General features: G+C 46.3%; 2 protein-coding genes across 10 annotated transcripts in view; both read left to right on the top strand.

Annotated features, from left to right (window-relative positions):
• The window catches only part of RPL14 (ribosomal protein L14), a 264,687-nt gene that overhangs the window by 224,689 nt on the left and 22,524 nt on the right, over positions 1–17,474 (top strand). The window lies entirely within an intron of this gene.
• Positions 1–17,474, top strand: part of ENTPD3 (ectonucleoside triphosphate diphosphohydrolase 3) — a 44,740-nt gene that overhangs the window by 15,977 nt on the left and 11,289 nt on the right. For all 9 annotated transcript variants that reach the window (XM_069088614.1, XM_069088612.1, XM_069088618.1 and 6 more), the window contains 5 exons: positions 1,333–1,460; positions 4,529–4,646; positions 10,108–10,258; positions 14,713–14,872; positions 15,873–16,106. In XM_069088614.1, the coding sequence (XP_068944715.1) occupies positions 1,333–1,460; positions 4,529–4,646; positions 10,108–10,258; positions 14,713–14,872; positions 15,873–16,106 (791 nt within the window). The remainder of the gene's footprint in view (positions 1–1,332; positions 1,461–4,528; positions 4,647–10,107; positions 10,259–14,712; positions 14,873–15,872; positions 16,107–17,474) is intronic.

Below are 17,474 nucleotides of genomic sequence, written 5' to 3'. Positions count from 1 at the left end.
CTGACATTTACTGCCTCTGTGACTTTAGGCAAGACATTCACCTTGCCTCAGTTTCTCCAATTCTATGTGAGCCAGATTTCCAGCACAGATTACATCTAACAGTAGAGGGGTGGTGGGCTGGATCTCCCTTCTTGTATTCTAGCCCTTAGCACAGTGCCTGGCACAGGTGCTGGTCATCCTATTATTGCCTCCAGGTGCCTTCCTGTTCTGGGATTTGGGGACCTCGTTTAATCCTCACGACAACTCTCCAAGCTAAGTACTGCAGTTATCATTAACCTTGTCTTACACAGAAAGAAACTGAGGCAGATGGAGGTTAAGTGATTCACCCAGGGTCACACAGACTCAGATCTTCAGTAATTTGAGATTGATGAGTTAAGGTCGGCTAGGTGGAGCAGGGAATAGAGCACTGACCCTGGAGTCAGGAGGATCTGAGTTCAAATCCCGCCTCAGACTCAACACAAGAAAACTAGCCATGTGACCTTGGGCAAGTCACTTATCGGGTCTGTGTGACATGACATGAGAAGGTGGCATCCAAAGTTGGACATACTGGGTGGCCGGTCACTACCAGGTTACGAGGCTGACTGCTTTCCCATCTCTCAGTGACTCCTCCCAGGGGGGGATGGGGAAGTGTTAACAAGTTACAAAAGGGTCAAGAATTGGAGAAAATGGACAATCTGGAAACATTGGCTGGGCTTATAACCTCAGGGTTGTAAGGAATGCCTTCCAACGACTGAGTCACCTAGAACTTACAGTTCCTAAGGATGAGACGTCATTAAAGGGAACATTTTAAATATTCCATCACCTAGAGCTGGGAGGGCCCTTCAGTCAGCTGGTAACATACAGTGTTTGGTTCAACTGGAGATACAAAACATATTTCATATCTGAGCCCGCCAGATCCCTTGAAAAGTGCAAAGCGCTCTGGCAGGATCAGACTCTGGAGTCCTGGGTTCTAACCCCAAAGTCTCTAGCTCGTGACGGCTTGACTTCCCTGGGTCTCAGTGTTCTCATCTGTAGAATGGCCATAAAATGACCAGTCCTCAGCTAGAGGGGAGTTGTGCATTTGGCACAAGAGCAGCAGAGTCCTGTGGTGAGAGACAGAAGGAAAACAGATGGACTGTAATCAGAGGATTTGGGTTAGAACCCTCCTCTGTTCTTGATTCCCTGGGAGCCCCTTCCCCACTCTAGGCTTCACATCCCTCCTCTGCACATAGAAGGGAATGTCCTTCTAGTTCTTCCTCTTAAGGTCAGATCCCCAGAGACACCCAGCTCAAGACAACAATGACCGTGGCCTGCCTGTGACCTTACGTGTATTTAGGACTCTTTCCATTTTAGGCTTCAAGGCCCTGTCCCGGACCCCTGCTGTGGTGGCCTTGGTGGTCCTGCTCGTAAGCATGGCTGTGCTGATGGCCATAACGCTCATCCAGATCAACCAGAAAGAAGTCCTGGCCCCAGGCCTGAAGGTAAGAAGATCGCTGATTGAGGGGATGCGGAAGGAGGGAGGCCTTCAGAGGCAGGATGATATTGATACGGCAACACTATGTTGTTCAAAAGCACTGAGAGTAAAGAAAGAGAAAACCTTCTGTGTCAAGTCTGTTTAGTGGGAGTGGAGAGAGATGTCCGAAGGGGAGGGAGGAAGGTGCCGTTCAATGTCTGAATAGACTCTGTTGTGGTGGCTGATCCGTCTGCCCTCTGCATGGCCCAAACATGCCTCACTGTGTCTCTGGTTCAGAGCTGGTACTAGGGAGTCAGCAACTGCTCAGGGCACAATGCAGGCCCTGGATATATGATGGGTATGGGGGTGAATGTGAAGCAAATGTTTTTGTTTTGTTTGCAAATGCCCATTTTAAATCACTTTTCTTTATTAATTTTTATTGATGTATTCTGTTTCCCACTGGTCATTTCTGAATATACCCCCTTCTCCTCACCTTTGCTTTCTCTTATAACAAAGGAGAAAGAAATCCTGACACATCTGATAAGGCATGCACCATTCCATACCAGTAGCCCCCCACTTCTGCAGGAAAAGGAAAAAGGACTATTGCATATAATTTAAATTCTGCTCCCTAGTTGTACATGAGTATTTAAGTTGAGCGTGTGCCCATGTAGGTACTGTGCCTCTGGTGAAGAGCCTTAAAGTACAGGGAGAGTAACTTCAAAGGCCAGAGAGAGCCATAGATTTCAGCAGGGGAATAAATTCCTTGTGCAGGGGTGAACGGAGCCTCTTGAGACATTTACCAGCTGCAGCAGCCTGGAATTACATCTGAACTTCCTGAACTTGGTTTTCTCATCCATAAAAAGGGAATCATAATAAAAACTTGAGAAGCACCTCCCTCACAGGGTTGCTCAGTCAATAAACATTTCTTAAGCTCTCTCCAAATGCTCTCCCTCCCTGCCTCCTTGAGAAGGCAAACAATTTGATACAGGTTAAACAGAAGCAGTCATCTGTGCCAAGCACTGTGCTGAGGGCTGGGAGTACAAAGAAAGGCGAGATAGTTCCTGCCCTCAAGGAGATTACAGTCTAATGGGGGTGGGTGGGGTGGAGAATGCAACATGCTTTGAAGAAATAATAATCCAGTAGAATGTAAACTCCTGGCGGGCAGGGACAATTTTGTCTCTTATCCTCCGGTGCCTGGCTGGTTGAACTGAATTTAGTTGCATAAAGTGACCCTGAATTCCCCTTGGAGCACTCCAACCTTAGTCAGGACCAATCAGGACCAACCACTCTGTTATTTGTGGTCTTGTGAGCCTGTGGTTAGGCTGAAAGTAGCTGACAAATCCACACCCTGCCTTTTCTACATCAAAGTTTTGTTGTTGGAGTTGAAAACAGAGCTGTTGGTAAAAGGTCCCATGTGCTGGCCATGGTGTCTGTTGGAGACGTGACTATGAGATGGGCAGGAGGAGACACCCTTCAGACCCTCTTTAGCCTGCACTTCAGCAAGCATTTGTTGTTAAAATTTTGATCTGGAAAGGACCTTCATGGTCATCCAGCCCAACCCTCCCATTTTACAGATGAGGAAATTGTCCTGGAGAGGTGAAGTAGCTTATCCAAGACCACACAGGTACCGAGTCCAGGCAGAAGGAGGATTCAAACTCAGGTCCTCCCATTCTTCCACTCTCATCTCTCCATGTAGTTTCTCGGTTCTACAGAGCATACGTAATCCTGCTGGGTAAGGGCAGAACTCACACTCTGTTGGCTTGTTTTCTTTGGGGCTATGTGACTGTAGGACTGGTCTTTGAAATCAGAGTTGAGCGTGGAAGCTGTCATTCTTAGGTTCTGTAATCAGTGTTTGGGAGTGTAATGGGCTTCCCTTACTTCATGGGTGTGATGTGGTAGGAAGAGCCCCAGAACAGGAGAGGGAAATCCTGGGCTCTAGGTCTGGGTTTCTGCCAACTTTATGTCTGATCCTTGGAAAGTCACTTGCCCTTCTAAGGTTTACTCCCTTTGCTGTGAGATGAAGGGATTGGATTAGGTGATTGCTAAAGTCCCTTCCATCTTAAAAAAAAGAAGTTCCATTAACAAGTCCCTACTTAGACTAGATACCAAATAGTGTGGCATCAGTAGCTGCATGCATACCTGCCACACCTCTTACTATTGTCTGTTGGCTTACTGTGTAGGGTGCTGGCTTTTTTTCCCAGGGCTGGTGAGACAAATGCTGTGTGTCTTCTTCAGGCAAGGTCAGTGCTGAAACTGGAGGAAACCAGTACAAAGAGATAAGATCAGGCTACAGTCAGAGTTGTAGGGGGTGAGAAATGCCCTCACCTTGGCACTGGGCTTCTGAAATACCCCTTTCCTTTAATAGGCAGGTTAGACCAGCCCAACTCTCCAGAAAGACTTGTTGCCAAATACATTTCCCCACATTGGTAGGACTTATACGTCTTTCCTTTTGTTTTGCAATCTAGCCTGACCTGGATTTTATGTGCATGGGTAAATTTAAAATGAGATTGCTTCTTTTTCAAAATATTTTATTTTTTCCAATAACATGTAAAAACAATTTTAATATTTTTTTAGTTCCAAATTCTCTCCTTTCCTCCCTTCTCTCCTCTGTCATTGAGAGTCATTGAGAAGGCAAGCGATTGGATATAGACAGGATTGGTTCTTAGATAATACTTCCCCTTGAATGCCTATGTGATACCCACAGAGCATGCCTCACCTAGAGGTAACTAGATGGCCAAGGGCATAGAACCTGGGCCTGGAGTCCAGAAGACAAGAGCTCACACTCAGACACTTTCTAGCTGTGTGACTCTGGGAAAGTCACTTACCCACTATGTGCTTCAGCTATAACACCCACCTTCCAGGGTGACTATGGGGACCAAATGAGAGGATATTTGCATGTCTCCCCTGGCAGAATGAAGCTGTTGGAGGTCACACATCATTTTGATTCTGTCTTTGTATCCAGGCGGGTTCAGACAAAATAGGTGTCTAATAAATGATCTTTAAACCGAGCTGAGAGATGGCTCTAGGAAGCCTTGGGGCAGGGGAGGCCTCTCTGGGCCCAGTCAGTCTTGGATATTCCCTTGTTCTTTTGTTTAGTATGGGATAGTGCTTGATGCTGGATCCTCGAGGACCACAGTCTACGTGTACCAGTGGCCAGCAGAGAAGGAAAACAACACGGGTGTCGTGAACCAGACCTATAGGTGCAGTGTGAAAGGTAAGACCCCTCCTCCACCTGGGCAGAGGGAGAGAGTGTTGAGTGTATCCCCTGGGGGTGGTCTCTCCTTCAGTGACAAGAGAGAGGCAGGCAGTGGCCTGGGGAGGGCGCTACTGATTACTGAGTCACCTTGAGTAAATCACCTGTGTCTGTAATGAAGGGGAAGCCAAGAGAGGCCAAGTCCAGTCACATAGCTAATGAAGGCAGGAGGTAGAACTGGAACCCAGCCCTTCCTGACTCCAAGTCCACTGTGCAAACCACTGTACCACACTGCCTTTCAGCTCCCTCCCAGATCTGCTGGTCCATCCTCCAAGGCCCCGTCTAAGTCTGCAGTGCAATGATTCTATCATTCTAGAGGGTCTGTGTCCCTCCTTTCTCAGGCTCCAGTCAATAGGAGTAAGACAACGGCTGCTCTTTGTGGTGTAGACACGTGAAGTTAAATCTCTTTGAACTTCTTGGAGAGGGGCAGTGTGAAAACACAGGGGACGGAAGGGCGAGGTTCTCCCTCAGCAATTTTCAGGAACACCAGAGAAGAGTGGCCTATACAATTACTTGTGCTTTTAGGAGCCTTTGAAAATAAGATGTGTACTTTCTGGGTGGGAAAATGCTAGTGTGTGGGTAGTGTGTGGTTAAGCAGAGCTCTGAATAAGGTCCCGTGGGAGGGAACATTCCTACCTCAGTCTTTCCTTTAAGGAGACCTGGATTTATCCTTGCGGGCTTACCTTTGCTTGTCTGAAATTAGTCTAAGGCAATTAGAAGTTTCAGAGCGCTTCTTTGAATGTAGAGCAGACAGGCATCCTTCTGTTGGGACAAGCAAGTGACTTAGCTGAGAATAGTAAAGATGGGCCTATGTCCAAGGCCCTGAGGCTTGCAAAATTCTTTACATACATTTTGCCATTGGGTTCTCACAATAATCCTGTCAGATAAATGCTACAAGAATTATTGTACCCATTTTACAGGTGAGAAAGTCAAAGCTGACTTGCCCAGAACCAAAGAGCTAGTAGTTAAGATGGAATTTGAATTCAAGTACTTTCTACAACTAAACAAAATAAAGTTTGGGCAGGAACAAAAGGTCTAGAACCCTCAGGGAAATAATCGGGAGGAAAGCAGTAATGAAAGGGGGCTAGAACCTTAAATTATACTATAAAGCAGTCACCATCAAAATTATTTGGAGCTGATTAAAAAGTAGAAAAGTAGATGGGGGGATAGACTATACAGGGACAGGTTAAAAAACAGTGGAACTTAATAACCCAGTGTCCAAGGACATGAAATGCTTGAAGAAGGAGTCCCTGTTTGATGAGAAACTGAAAAGGGAATTGGGTAGAAATGAGGTTTAGACCAGCATCTTACACCATGGGCCAAGTTCCAGTTCTTGCCACTCGAAGTCCAATGCTCTGCCCTCTAGACCACAATGCCTCCACTCTTTAGTGAGTCTTTGGGATCTGTTTGTTTTGTCTTTCTGGAGGGGTAGCCATCCTTGGTCCCAGATATCCCCCTAACTTTGGGCCACCTCTCAGTCTTAGAACAAAGACAACATGGTGGTCCTCTGGACAAGGAAGTTCACCTTTTCCACTCTCCTTCTGTATGGGAGGCCACACTTAGAAGCTCTCACATGGCCCCAGTATCCGCAGAGCCACCCATAACCACACCATGAATGGACTTCTGCCCTACATGTTAGTGAGAAATTAATTTACCAAGGAGACTTCTTACTGTTTCCGTGCCCGCGCCCTTGTGTAAGGCTCTCCATTCCTATCATTAGATGGAAGGGGTATAGACTGGAAGAGAGAAAGTAGAACGTCACATCATCAGAGAGTTTTAAAGGCTCTCAATGGCCATTTAATCAATCACAAATATTTATTGAGCCCCTACTCTGCACCAAGCACACTGTGCTAGTGATAGGAATCAACCTACAATGATTGAAATGATTCCTGCTCATGAGGATTGCCATTCTAACAGGGGAAACACCAGGGACTGACATAAACCCATATGTAATATATACATACATATAGGTATATACATATGTCCTGCATATATTTATGTTACTATATCACATATATTCTGTATATATTTATATTAATTCTGTATATATATATACATATAAAGAACAAAAATAAAATGAATAAATGCAAATCAACATCAACTGGGAAGGAAGGCCCTAGCAATTGAGGGGATCAAGAAAGGCTTCATACAACCAGTGGTGCTTGAACCATGTCTAGAAAGAACAGAACTCTGGGAGGCAGAAATAAGAAGGAAATAGGTTCCAGGTGTGGGAGACAGCAAGCACAAAGGCCAGGGGACTGGAGTGTATCATATGAGGAACAGAGAACAGGCAAGTCTGTGGATTGTTGAGTGTGGGACAGTGACTGGTATCCACTGAGGCTAGAAAGTTGATTGGGGCAGGAATCCCCACTATAACATGTTGCCAAATGGCCATGCAGCCCCGAGGAGAAAGAGCACCCCACCCCCAGAGGAGCCCCGTGCCCTCTGGAGGAGCAGGACCCTGGCTCGCCCTGCCCCTCTGGGTGTCTTTTCCCTGGTGCCCATTGCTCTCCTTTCCTCTCCAAAGGATCACAGATCTAGAATTGAAAGGGGCCTCAGACCTCATCCAGCCCTCCCTCCCTCATGACACAGTCAAGGAACCTGAGGCTCAGAGAGGCGCCAGGTGTCCCCAGATTCACAGCTACCACATAACAGCGGTGGGATTTGAACCCAGGTCATCCTTCTTCTCCAAGCATAGCCCTTTTTCCACGGGACTTCATTGCCCTTCTTATGTCACTGAGGGAGCCGGAGAGAATTTCGATCCAGAAGGCAGAGGTCTGCCTGCAGAGAGCGTTCTCGTATGTCATCTTCCCAGGAGAGCACATGCTTCTCATCGCCTTTGTATCTTTGCCTGGTATGGTTGGTGCCTAGCCCTTAACGAACGCTTGCTGATGAAATGCTTAGAGAAGTTTGCAGAGACTAACAAGTCACTTCTCTGCCCCATCCCTTTCTCCTGGTCCTGTCCCCAAGGGCAAATTACTCTCAGGGTCTTTCCTTCCTTCCCTTCCCCACTGACGGTCAGAGACCTAAACTGGACTTATATCATAGTACGTTCTTTTCTAAGCCCAGGCCAAGTACATGGCGGCTCTCTCAGAAAGAGAAGGAAATGAAAATCACTAGGTCTCAAGAATATTGTTTGGTCAACTTCTCTTTACCAATACTCACTGAGGAGGAAGAGGAAAAGGAGGAGGAGGAGGAGGAGGAGGAGGAGGAAGACTCCCCTCCTTTGGGTGGACGTCTGTGATTTGAGGGGGAAGGGTGACAGGAGCCAGCACTACTTGCTATAAATGGATTGTCCCTCTTTCCTCTGGGCAGCCCCAAGGCTCCAAGGAGAAGCTGGCTGACCAGAACCCCCGATGTTACTGTAAAATGAGACTGGACTAGCCAAGTCTCATATCTGAAGTTTCTCCTCATTGGCACAACCTCAGACACTGAGTTTTCTCAGCTTCTTGGGGTGTGAAGCCATCTCCCCTCCACACACTCAGCAGCTGTAGGAGTGAAGAAGCATGGGGCAGCAGCTCCAGGTTGGGCAGTCCATCCATTTACTCCCGTGAGCTCTCTGTGATGGCAGGTCTTTGATAGCCTCCCTGTACCCAGGAGGTTGGAAGAGAGAATGGCGGGACACCATGCTAGGTAAAGGCAGGGAGTCCTACCCAGGAGAAAGTGCTAGAATGAGAAAGGGACACAGCTGAGTCATTCTTTTCTCCACTCCAACACAAGCATTGGTGCCTCTTAGGCAACTAGTCTTGAAAAAAAGGAAAGTTGGAGAATTAAGGAGCAGTGAAAGGAAGCGTTTTCTCTGATGAAGAAATGAATCCAAAAGCATTTCTTAAGTGCCTGCTGTATATGTCAGAATCTGCCCTAAATGCTGGGGACACAAAGTCAAAAATTAAACAGTCCCTGCTTCCAGGGAGGTCCCATCCTATTGGGAATACAATGTATCTGTACCTAAACGTAAGATAGGAGATACAACAAAGCTTAGAGGTAATACCACCATGCTGCTGGGATGTCTTTGGGAAGAAATTTCCATCTGGACATTTGATCGGAGCTCTCAGGCCAGAATTCTTAAAATCACGGGGCACGCCTGGGACTAATGTGTGGAATTCTGCGGCCGCTATCCCTGGCTTTTACAGGGCTGTTGGTTCATGCCCATCAGGGAGCCAGGAAGGTCCAAAAGAGGAAGAAGGGCATTGGGACCCTTCCCTGGCTGGGGAGATTGTTCAAACCAGAAATTACTTCTCCAAACGAAAGGGCTGTGCATGCTTAAACATCACAAAGGCCACACCCAGTGAAGTATGTAATTATGGGTATGGACATCTTCAAAGGAAAATGGCGAGGGGGAGGGGTGCCAGAGCAGAGGGGATGGTGGATGGTGCCAATGGTTGTTTCTATCCTCAAAGAGCAGAGAAAGCTCCTGCTGGTGGTTTTGTCGTATCTCACACCTCAGTCCTGACTTTCCCCAAACAGTTCATATCTTCCTGTCCTGGCAGAAAGTCAGGCTTGTGGCTGTTCAGTCATTTCAATTGTCTTCAACTCTTCATGACCCCATTTGGGGTTTTCTTGGCAAAGACACTGGAGTGATTTGCCATTTCTTTCTCCAGTTCATTTTGCACATGAGGAAAATGAGTCAAACAGGGTGAAGTGACTTGGCCAGAGTCACACAGTTAGTAAGTGTTTGAGGCCATATTTGAAGTCAGGAAATATTCTTGAATCCAAGCTTTGTGCTTAATTTACTGCACCACCATGTTGCCCCGATCCTGTGTCCACCACAGGGCATCCTAAACGTCTCTTAGGACACCCTGTGGAGGTCTTGGTGCAGCCTCCCTATCCTCATCTGTAAAATGAAGAGATTGGACTAGAATAGATAGATACTGAGGTCTCTTTCAGCCAGATCTCGGGTCCTATGATCCTATACTGTTATTATGCCATGTTCAGAGAGAGTATGGAGTAGTGGTAAGTGTGTTGGCCTTGGAATCAAGACAGATCTGGTTACAAACCCTACCTCTGATTCTGGTGGTATGCTCCTCTTTTTTAAGGGCTTATCTGTAAGATAATTATCTGTGGATAGTAATGCCAGTAGCATCTAATTTACAGGGTTGTAGTGACAAAAATGCAGTTTGCAAATCTTAAAGCATTATCAGTGATTATTATTTTAAAATCAGTCCTTACACTGATTTCAGCCTAGACTTTACTCCCATGTTATTCCCTCTCTTAATCTCTTGGGACACAGTTCAGTCCCTCATGGGACCTGCCCACAAGAGCCTTTTTCATAGGATACATATCCCTTATTTCTCTCTCTAAATCCTATTCTTAAATTAAAAAAAAAAATAATGAGAGAGTCCGTTGTTGCTAACTGATAAAGCTGAAAGCTGAATGAATTTATTAAACACTCACTAGGTGCTTTCTATGCTTCTCTTTCTAGGCTCTGGGATCTCCAGTTATGGAAATAACCCTCAAGCTGTCCCCAGAGCTTTTGAGGACTGCATGCAGAAAGTAAAGGAGAAAATTCCAGCTGACCTACACAAAAGCACACCAGCCCATTTGGGAGCCACAGCGGGAATGCGGCTGCTAAGGTAAGGTCTGGAAATACTACCTGATTTACAGAAATACTCAAGCGTCCAGTGGTGAAATTCACCAAGATTGTAGCTCAGTCTCTAGGGACCAGTCCAGAAGAAAGGAAGCCCATTGAAAGAAAACTAGATTTTTCAAGAGTGGGGACTTCGGGACGCTTTTTGGCTTGGCCCAGATGGCAGAATGAACACCAGTGAGTGGGTGGAAGCTAGAAAGGAGCAGATTTCAGTGTGATTAAAGATTTTTCTGACAAGGAGAGCCATCCCAAAGTGGGATGGTAATGGGCTTCACCCCAGGCTGGATGGCCTCTTATCAATGACATTATAGAGGGATTCCTACTCAGTTCTTCTAACTCTGAGATTCTGTGAACGAGAGCTGCCCAAATGATTCCCTTTCTTTGGTGATTGAATGGAGAGCACATAGTCATTGCACTGAGACAAAGAAATAGAAAATGACAATTAACAGCAGATCTTGCTTATGGAATCTCCCTGTGGTTCCACAGAAGAACGTGGGTTTTAGAGAACATGGTCTTCGCTTTAGCTTTCTCTTTAATTTGCTCATTTCAGTTACACATTTCTATACCTACTCCTCATCTGTCAAGTGTAATAAAAAATTGTCAGGTTAAAGGATCTATTTCCATGTGAAACCTTTTATTGGCTACCATTTTCTCAAGATGATAGACTGACTCTCAAATTGAATTGAAGGTAATACCTTGCTACTTTTTGGTTTATACCACATTCCATCCAGATCAGTCTATTGTAAAGGAAGTAGAGTGTGGAAGGTATGGGTATAAGTCACAGACTGATAGACCAAGGGTAGGAACCGACCTAAGAGGCCATCCAGGGCAACTCCTCTGCCCCAGACTGGCTGTGTGACCCTTAGTGAAGTATAATCTCAAATGTGATAATATTTGTAAAGCTCTTAACTGGCGCATAGTAGATGCTATTTGACTTTTGACTATTATTTTATTACTAAGTGTTCTAGACAATTCTCTAAGAAGAGCTGGTGTTAGTTTGTTTTGGTAAAACTAGTCTCCTCTTTGGTAGTTCCCTACCCAAAGGAACTCACTCTAATACAAAGGAAACAAAAAACCAAATCAATCTATCAGTTCTGGCAGAGGTTATCATGGACCAGATGGACAGATTTAAAACACCAAGTGGTTCAATTAAAGCAGAGATTTCATTTCTTTAGGGTCAACTATATTCGGACATATAACTTGTGGCTCAGTCCCACTGGCTTTGAATGTCCCTTGTAGTATTTCTCTACTGTATAATTCCCTTGAAATTTAAGATCAGGAATGTGGGTGGAGACCATGTTACTTAAAGTCCTACCAAGCTGAGGCTGCCCGAGGTTTCAGAAACAAGAACTACTCCTGCCTTCAGTGGGGTGGGAAGGTGGGAAGAGGATAGGACCTGGAATCCCAAGGCCTTGGTTCACATCCAAGCTCAGCCACAAGATTCTGTCCCTTGGACAAGTCATGAAATTCTCTCGGCCGTTCCTTATCTGTAAAATAGAGGAATTGGGGGGGGGGGGCGCTAGGTGGTGCAGTGAATAGAGCACTGGCCCTGGAGTCCGGCGGACCCAAGTTCAAATTCATCCTCAGACACTTAACACTTACCTTGGGCAACTCACTTAACCCCAATTGCCCTGCCCTCCCCCCTCAAAAAAAAATAGATAAAATAGGGGAATTGGACTAGTGGCCTCCAAAGTCTCTTCTGGCTCCAAGTGTATGAATTTATGAACTTTCCATCTCTATCTTATGGGCCTATGATACCAAAATATAGAGTCTCCTTGTTCTCCAATGCCCTCTCATGTTCTAGATTTCCCTGAACATCTAGGCTCTCCAGTGAGGGAGTCACTCATCTGGCTACATCAGGCTTCCCTCCTGTAGTTTTCTGCCTTTGTTTCTGTGTAACTGCCTTAGATGAGCACCTGGAGTAGGGAGAAAATTTGAAGTCTCAGCTCTTTGCTTGAGGAACTCCTGAAGTAATTCAATGTCAGACTGAATTTGCTTCAATCCAAATGATGTGGAAATTTTTTTACCCCATAATTTTCTCCAGTATGATTGCTTCAAAGAGACAGTGTGGTGTAGTGCATATGGAGCTGACCTTGGAGCCAAGATGACCTGGATTCAAGTCCCATCTCTGATACTCCCTGACTGTATGACCCTAACCAAGTCATTTATCCCCTCACTGTTCCAGGCAGAGATGTCAAACCAGAGTGATATATAATTGGGAAATGTTGATAACAAACACATTTTTTTAAAATGCAATACAACATAGACAATGCAGTGTGTGGTTTTCTAAGTCGATATGAGGCCCTCATTTCTACTTGAGTTTGCCATGACTAGTCTAAACAAATCTCTAAGCCTATAAGTTACAGAGAGGGTACTGATATACCCAAGGTATAACACATCTCCCAGTCCCAGAGCTCCCTCCATGAATGACATGACACATTCACTCCCTAGCCCTACTGTAGGATTGCTTCAAAAGCATCCCCTTAGCTTCCTCCTTTCTCCTTCAGTGAGCAAGTCCTGATGTGGCTCATGTGAGCAAACTCATAAAAGGGCTTATTATTTGCAAAATGTTCTCACTCGAGAAAATAAAATATGAATTATTTCGTAACATTTTTTTCCTATGAGGCATCAGAATTTAATTAATTTCTAAGGAGAATAGTGAGTAATTATAAAATGCTTTAATGAAGGGCACCTGCAAAATCAAAATAAGATGAAATTGGATGTTTGGTTATGATGGGAACTGGGAAGATAGTGCTTTGTGTGTTTTTAACATTGGTGATAGCAAGACGTTCTCAAAGGAAAGCCAACATCCCCTAATAGAATGGCCCTTCCTCCTTCTCCTCCTCCTCTACCTCAGCCTCCTCCTCCTCCTCCCCCTCCTTCTCCCCCAGTCAGTCAGCAAGCATTTACCCAGGGTAGGAAACAGGACCAAAGCAAAGGGGACTTGAAGGAAGGGGAGTGACCAATCAAACGGGCACTTTAGGAAAATCACTTTAGTAGCTGAATGGAGGATGGACTGGACAGGGGAGAGACTGGAAGCAGCAGCAGCTAGCAATGCTCCAGACTCGCAGGGGTGAGGTGGGGTGGGGGTGGGAGAGGGATTATCAGTGTCAGGGGAGAGAAAGGGGTGCTTTGGAAAGAGGTAATGAAGGCAGAAACAATAGGATTTGACAAGGTCAATACAACAGCACAGCCTCTGGCCTAGTTGAAAGGGTAATGAGTACCTTGGAGTCAGAGGACCCAGGTTCAAATCCTGACAAGGTACTTAAACTCTGTGGGCCTCAGTTTTCTCATCTGTAAAATGAGGGGTTGAACTAGATTACCTCTGACCCCCCTTCCTGCTCTAGGTCTGGGAGCCCATCAACCTATGAATAAAAGTATCTGGGCCTCAGTTTCCTCATCTGTAAAATTAGGAGCTAGGACTAGGTCCCTTCTAGACGTGTCAGTGACCCCGATGCTAAAGGGACTTTCTTGTTAACGAGGAGGACGCTGCCCCACCCCAGAGGATGGAACTGGAAGAACAGAAAAAAGAGCCCCCACACAGGCAGGCAGAAGGGAATGGCCTTGAGCTGGGCTGCACCTGGAGGCCCTCCCTCCCCATTCCCTTTACAGGCTGCAAGGCTGACTCATGGACAGTCCTGGACTGGAGTCAGAAAGTCCTGGGTTCAGATTTTGCTTCCAATTCTTAGACATTCAGTCCCCTCAAACTCAGTTTTCTCTTCTGTAAAATGGGACTAATCACAGCACCTGCCTCACAGGGTCATTCTGAGAATCAAGTGAGATTACATAAATACACACACAAACATATCTATCCCATGCACATTGATGTTTATAATCTGCATATCCATGACACATGCATGAATGTCTACATATACACACACCCACACCTATGGATATATATGGCTGTATATGTACACACATATGTATCTGTATGTGCACACGCATCTCTACATATCACCGTGTGAGCCTTAAAGTGCTGTATACAGTCTTAGCTGTTACAGTCATTCTTAATTCCCTTCCCAAGCCTGCCCATCTGGTTGGTTGATTTGCTGTGCAGTGGGAGAGTGCTGGTGGATGCAGTGATAAGGGAGGTATTTTCACCTGCCTCAGAGGCATTTTGCTGTGTGACCCTGGCCAAGGCCTGAGACTCTGAGTTGTAGATCTGCATTGGTAGAGGAAATTTCCACCCTGAGGAGCCTCCAGACAGATGAAGTCCAGGTCCCTTTTCCTTGGAGGAGCCTTTTCTCCTACCATGCAGCGGCTGCCTTCCCCATCCTGGCGCTTCGGGGGCAGCGGCCCATCCTGGCCCACCACAGCTGCTGCTGCAGGAATCTCTCCCCAGGGTGGAGGCAATGCGGGGCGACAGTAGCAGTCTCCTGCTCCGAGAAGTCGATCTGTCTTTCCCCTCACTCAGCTCTTTGTGTTCTGTGCATTGCGTAGGTTGCAAAACGAATCCGCAGCTCGAGAAGTCCTTGCAAGCATTCAAACCTACTTCGAGTCTCAGCCCTTTGATTTTAGGGGCGCTCAAATCATTTCTGGGCAAGAGGAAGGGGTGTATGGATGGATTACAGCCAACTATTTAATGGGCAATTTCTTGGAGGTGTGTGCAAACAACTGCATGGTTTCTTCATCTTGTTATTTACAGCCCCCTGGGGTGGCAAGCTTGAGCCAAGACCCATGCATGCTGACCCGGCATAGCTGTTGTGTAGAACTCCCATTGCATATGGAGCCAGGCGACTGCTCAGGAAAGACCCTCTGGAGGACAGGCTTCATTTTTCTCTTGGATCCCCCATACCTAGCATGGTCCTTTGCATGCAGTAGATGTTTAATAAATGCTTGCTAGATTGCACTGAAAAACAACCCATGCTTATAGCTGGGGACGTAATTTGGTGCTAACCTAAAACCAAGCTGGGACTGCGGGTAGGATGGAGAGACACCTCTTTGCCAGTTTGTAGAAATGGAGCTTAGTATCGAGCGCTGGAGATGTGGAAAAGCGACTCCCAGCTCCCCTGCCCTTTTCCTAAATAGAATTAAGAATGAAAATGTATGCTTGGTTTTGTTCCAAGTCCTTATTGGACATGTACATTTTGAACTTACAAGGGGCCTCCATTTGTCTATTAAACAGCAATGTGTTGGGGAAAGGTCCCTAGGATCTGGGAGAACTGAGTTCAAATCCTGCCTCTGGCACTATGTGTCCTTGGGTAAGATATTGCACTTCCCTGGGCCTCAGTTTCCTCCCTTGTAAAATAGGGGGTTGTGCTACATGACATCTGAGGTCTCTGACACCCCTAAATCTATATTTCTCTTACTAGGTAACCCCTAAGGCCCCTTTGAACCCTAAATCTGTGATCTTAGGATCCACTGCATTTGATTGGAGCCTTCTAAAACTGGGCTTCCCCACTCCCTTATTCCCTTAAGCATCTATAATGACTACACAGCTGTTTTGTGCCAAGAAAAATCCTCCCCCAAAGACACTTTTCTGATGTAGAGCCTGGCACTCGGCTGCTTCCCCAGGGCACGGAGTAATGGATGTAGGAGCTCAGCCAGAGAGCCCCAGACAACGAGCTTTGGATGTTTCCTTTTCTTTTCTTCTGCTGTAGAAGAATGTGTGGAATACGTGGAGTCATCCTCATGGAGTGGAAACGACAGGGGCATTGGACCTCGGTGGGGCCTCTACCCAGATATCATTCGCCCCCCAAGAGGAGGCTGGGCACAGTGCCAACAGCACCGTGCAGGTGCTTCTCTATGGCTATCCCTACACTCTCTATACCCACAGCTTTCAGTGCTATGGCCGAGATGAAGCTGAGAAGCGGTTTCTTGCAAGGCTTTTCCAGGTAAATACAGTTGTGGGTGGGGCCAGGTGGGACCTTGGGGCGGGGGTGAGGGGGTGGCATGACAATATCTAATCTTTCTTCATGTATTTGTAATTGGTCACACATGAAGCCTTGATATATAAAACCATAGACACAAGCTCCACTATCTCTACTGCATATCTTGGATTTAAAGAATGATCAAATGAGAGGGGGCTGTGGTAAAGTGAACAGAGGGCCAGCTCTGGAGTCAGGGAGGTCTGGGTTCTAATCTTGACTCAGACACTTATTAGCTGTGTGACCCTAAGGGAGTCATACAGCCTGACCAATATTGGCTAAGAAGATAATTGACATCCAGGGAGGGATTTTCTGCCTGGAACAGCAGGGCTTGATAAATATTATTTGAATGGCCAGTAGGGTATATGTACGTTACTGAATCTCACAATTGGATGGGACCAGAACTTGCTCAGAACTCCCCTCTCTACCGTGCCCCCAAAGGGGTCACCCATCCAGCCTTTGCTTGAGACCCATTGCTTCCTCCAGTTTGGGACAAATCTGACAGTGAAGGAGCTTTCAGTCCATTCACCTCTTCATGACTGTATGCCACCCACAGCTGAAATGTGCTTATCTCCATTTATAGCCATTGCTGCTGGTTCTGACCATGGCTAATCTAACTCTCAAGGCTTCTCTTCCCCAGTTCCTTCATCCAGGTCTTGGATGGCAGCCTGGAGGCCATTCATGCTCGTGGTCGCCCTCTTCTGGCTGGTCTGCAGCCTAGCACTATCCTCCCTAAAATGTGGGGCACTGTGCTCCAGAGGTGGCTTGGCCAGGGGGCCTCCTGCCCTTCGAGTCCCGAAGATGCCACCTCTCAGTGCAGCCCAATATCACACAAGCATATTGGTGCTGTCTTAGTGTGCTGTTGATGCATATGGACCTTGACATCTACTAAAATTCCCAGTTTTTTTTCCAGATAAAAACTTACCCAAGTCTTCCCCATTCTTGTACTTGTGAAGTTGATTATCTGAACCTCAAGTATAGACAGACAGATAACAGAGCACTAATTAAGTATGTATTATATGCCGAGCACTGTGCTAAATGCTAGAGATCCCAATACAAGCAAACAAGTAAGCTCCTGTACAATTTAATAGGGGAAAACTTAAGATACATAGAATGAGTCAAGCCAGGGGTGGTGTTAACATGACTGGGGCCCTCTAGAAATGGTGGTCCCAATAAGAGGGTCACCAATGAGTAAAGTGGGATCTCTGGGCAAATGTTTCTGTAGGATGGGAAGGTGGCTGATGGGGAGGAAGGAAGAGAGGGAGGGAGGGAGGGAAGAAGAGAGAGAGGAGGGAGAGACAGACAGAGAGACAGAGAGAGAGAGAGAGAGAGAGA

Source organism: Petaurus breviceps, unplaced genomic scaffold (assembly GCF_028583685.1).
Source record: "Petaurus breviceps papuanus isolate PSGF00001 unplaced genomic scaffold, PetGlider_PUasm1.0 185, whole genome shotgun sequence".
In the NCBI taxonomy this organism is placed as follows: domain Eukaryota; kingdom Metazoa; phylum Chordata; class Mammalia; order Diprotodontia; family Petauridae; genus Petaurus; species Petaurus breviceps.
The sequence above is the reverse complement of the archived record's forward strand: the minus strand, read 5'-3'. Positions and strand labels throughout refer to the sequence as shown.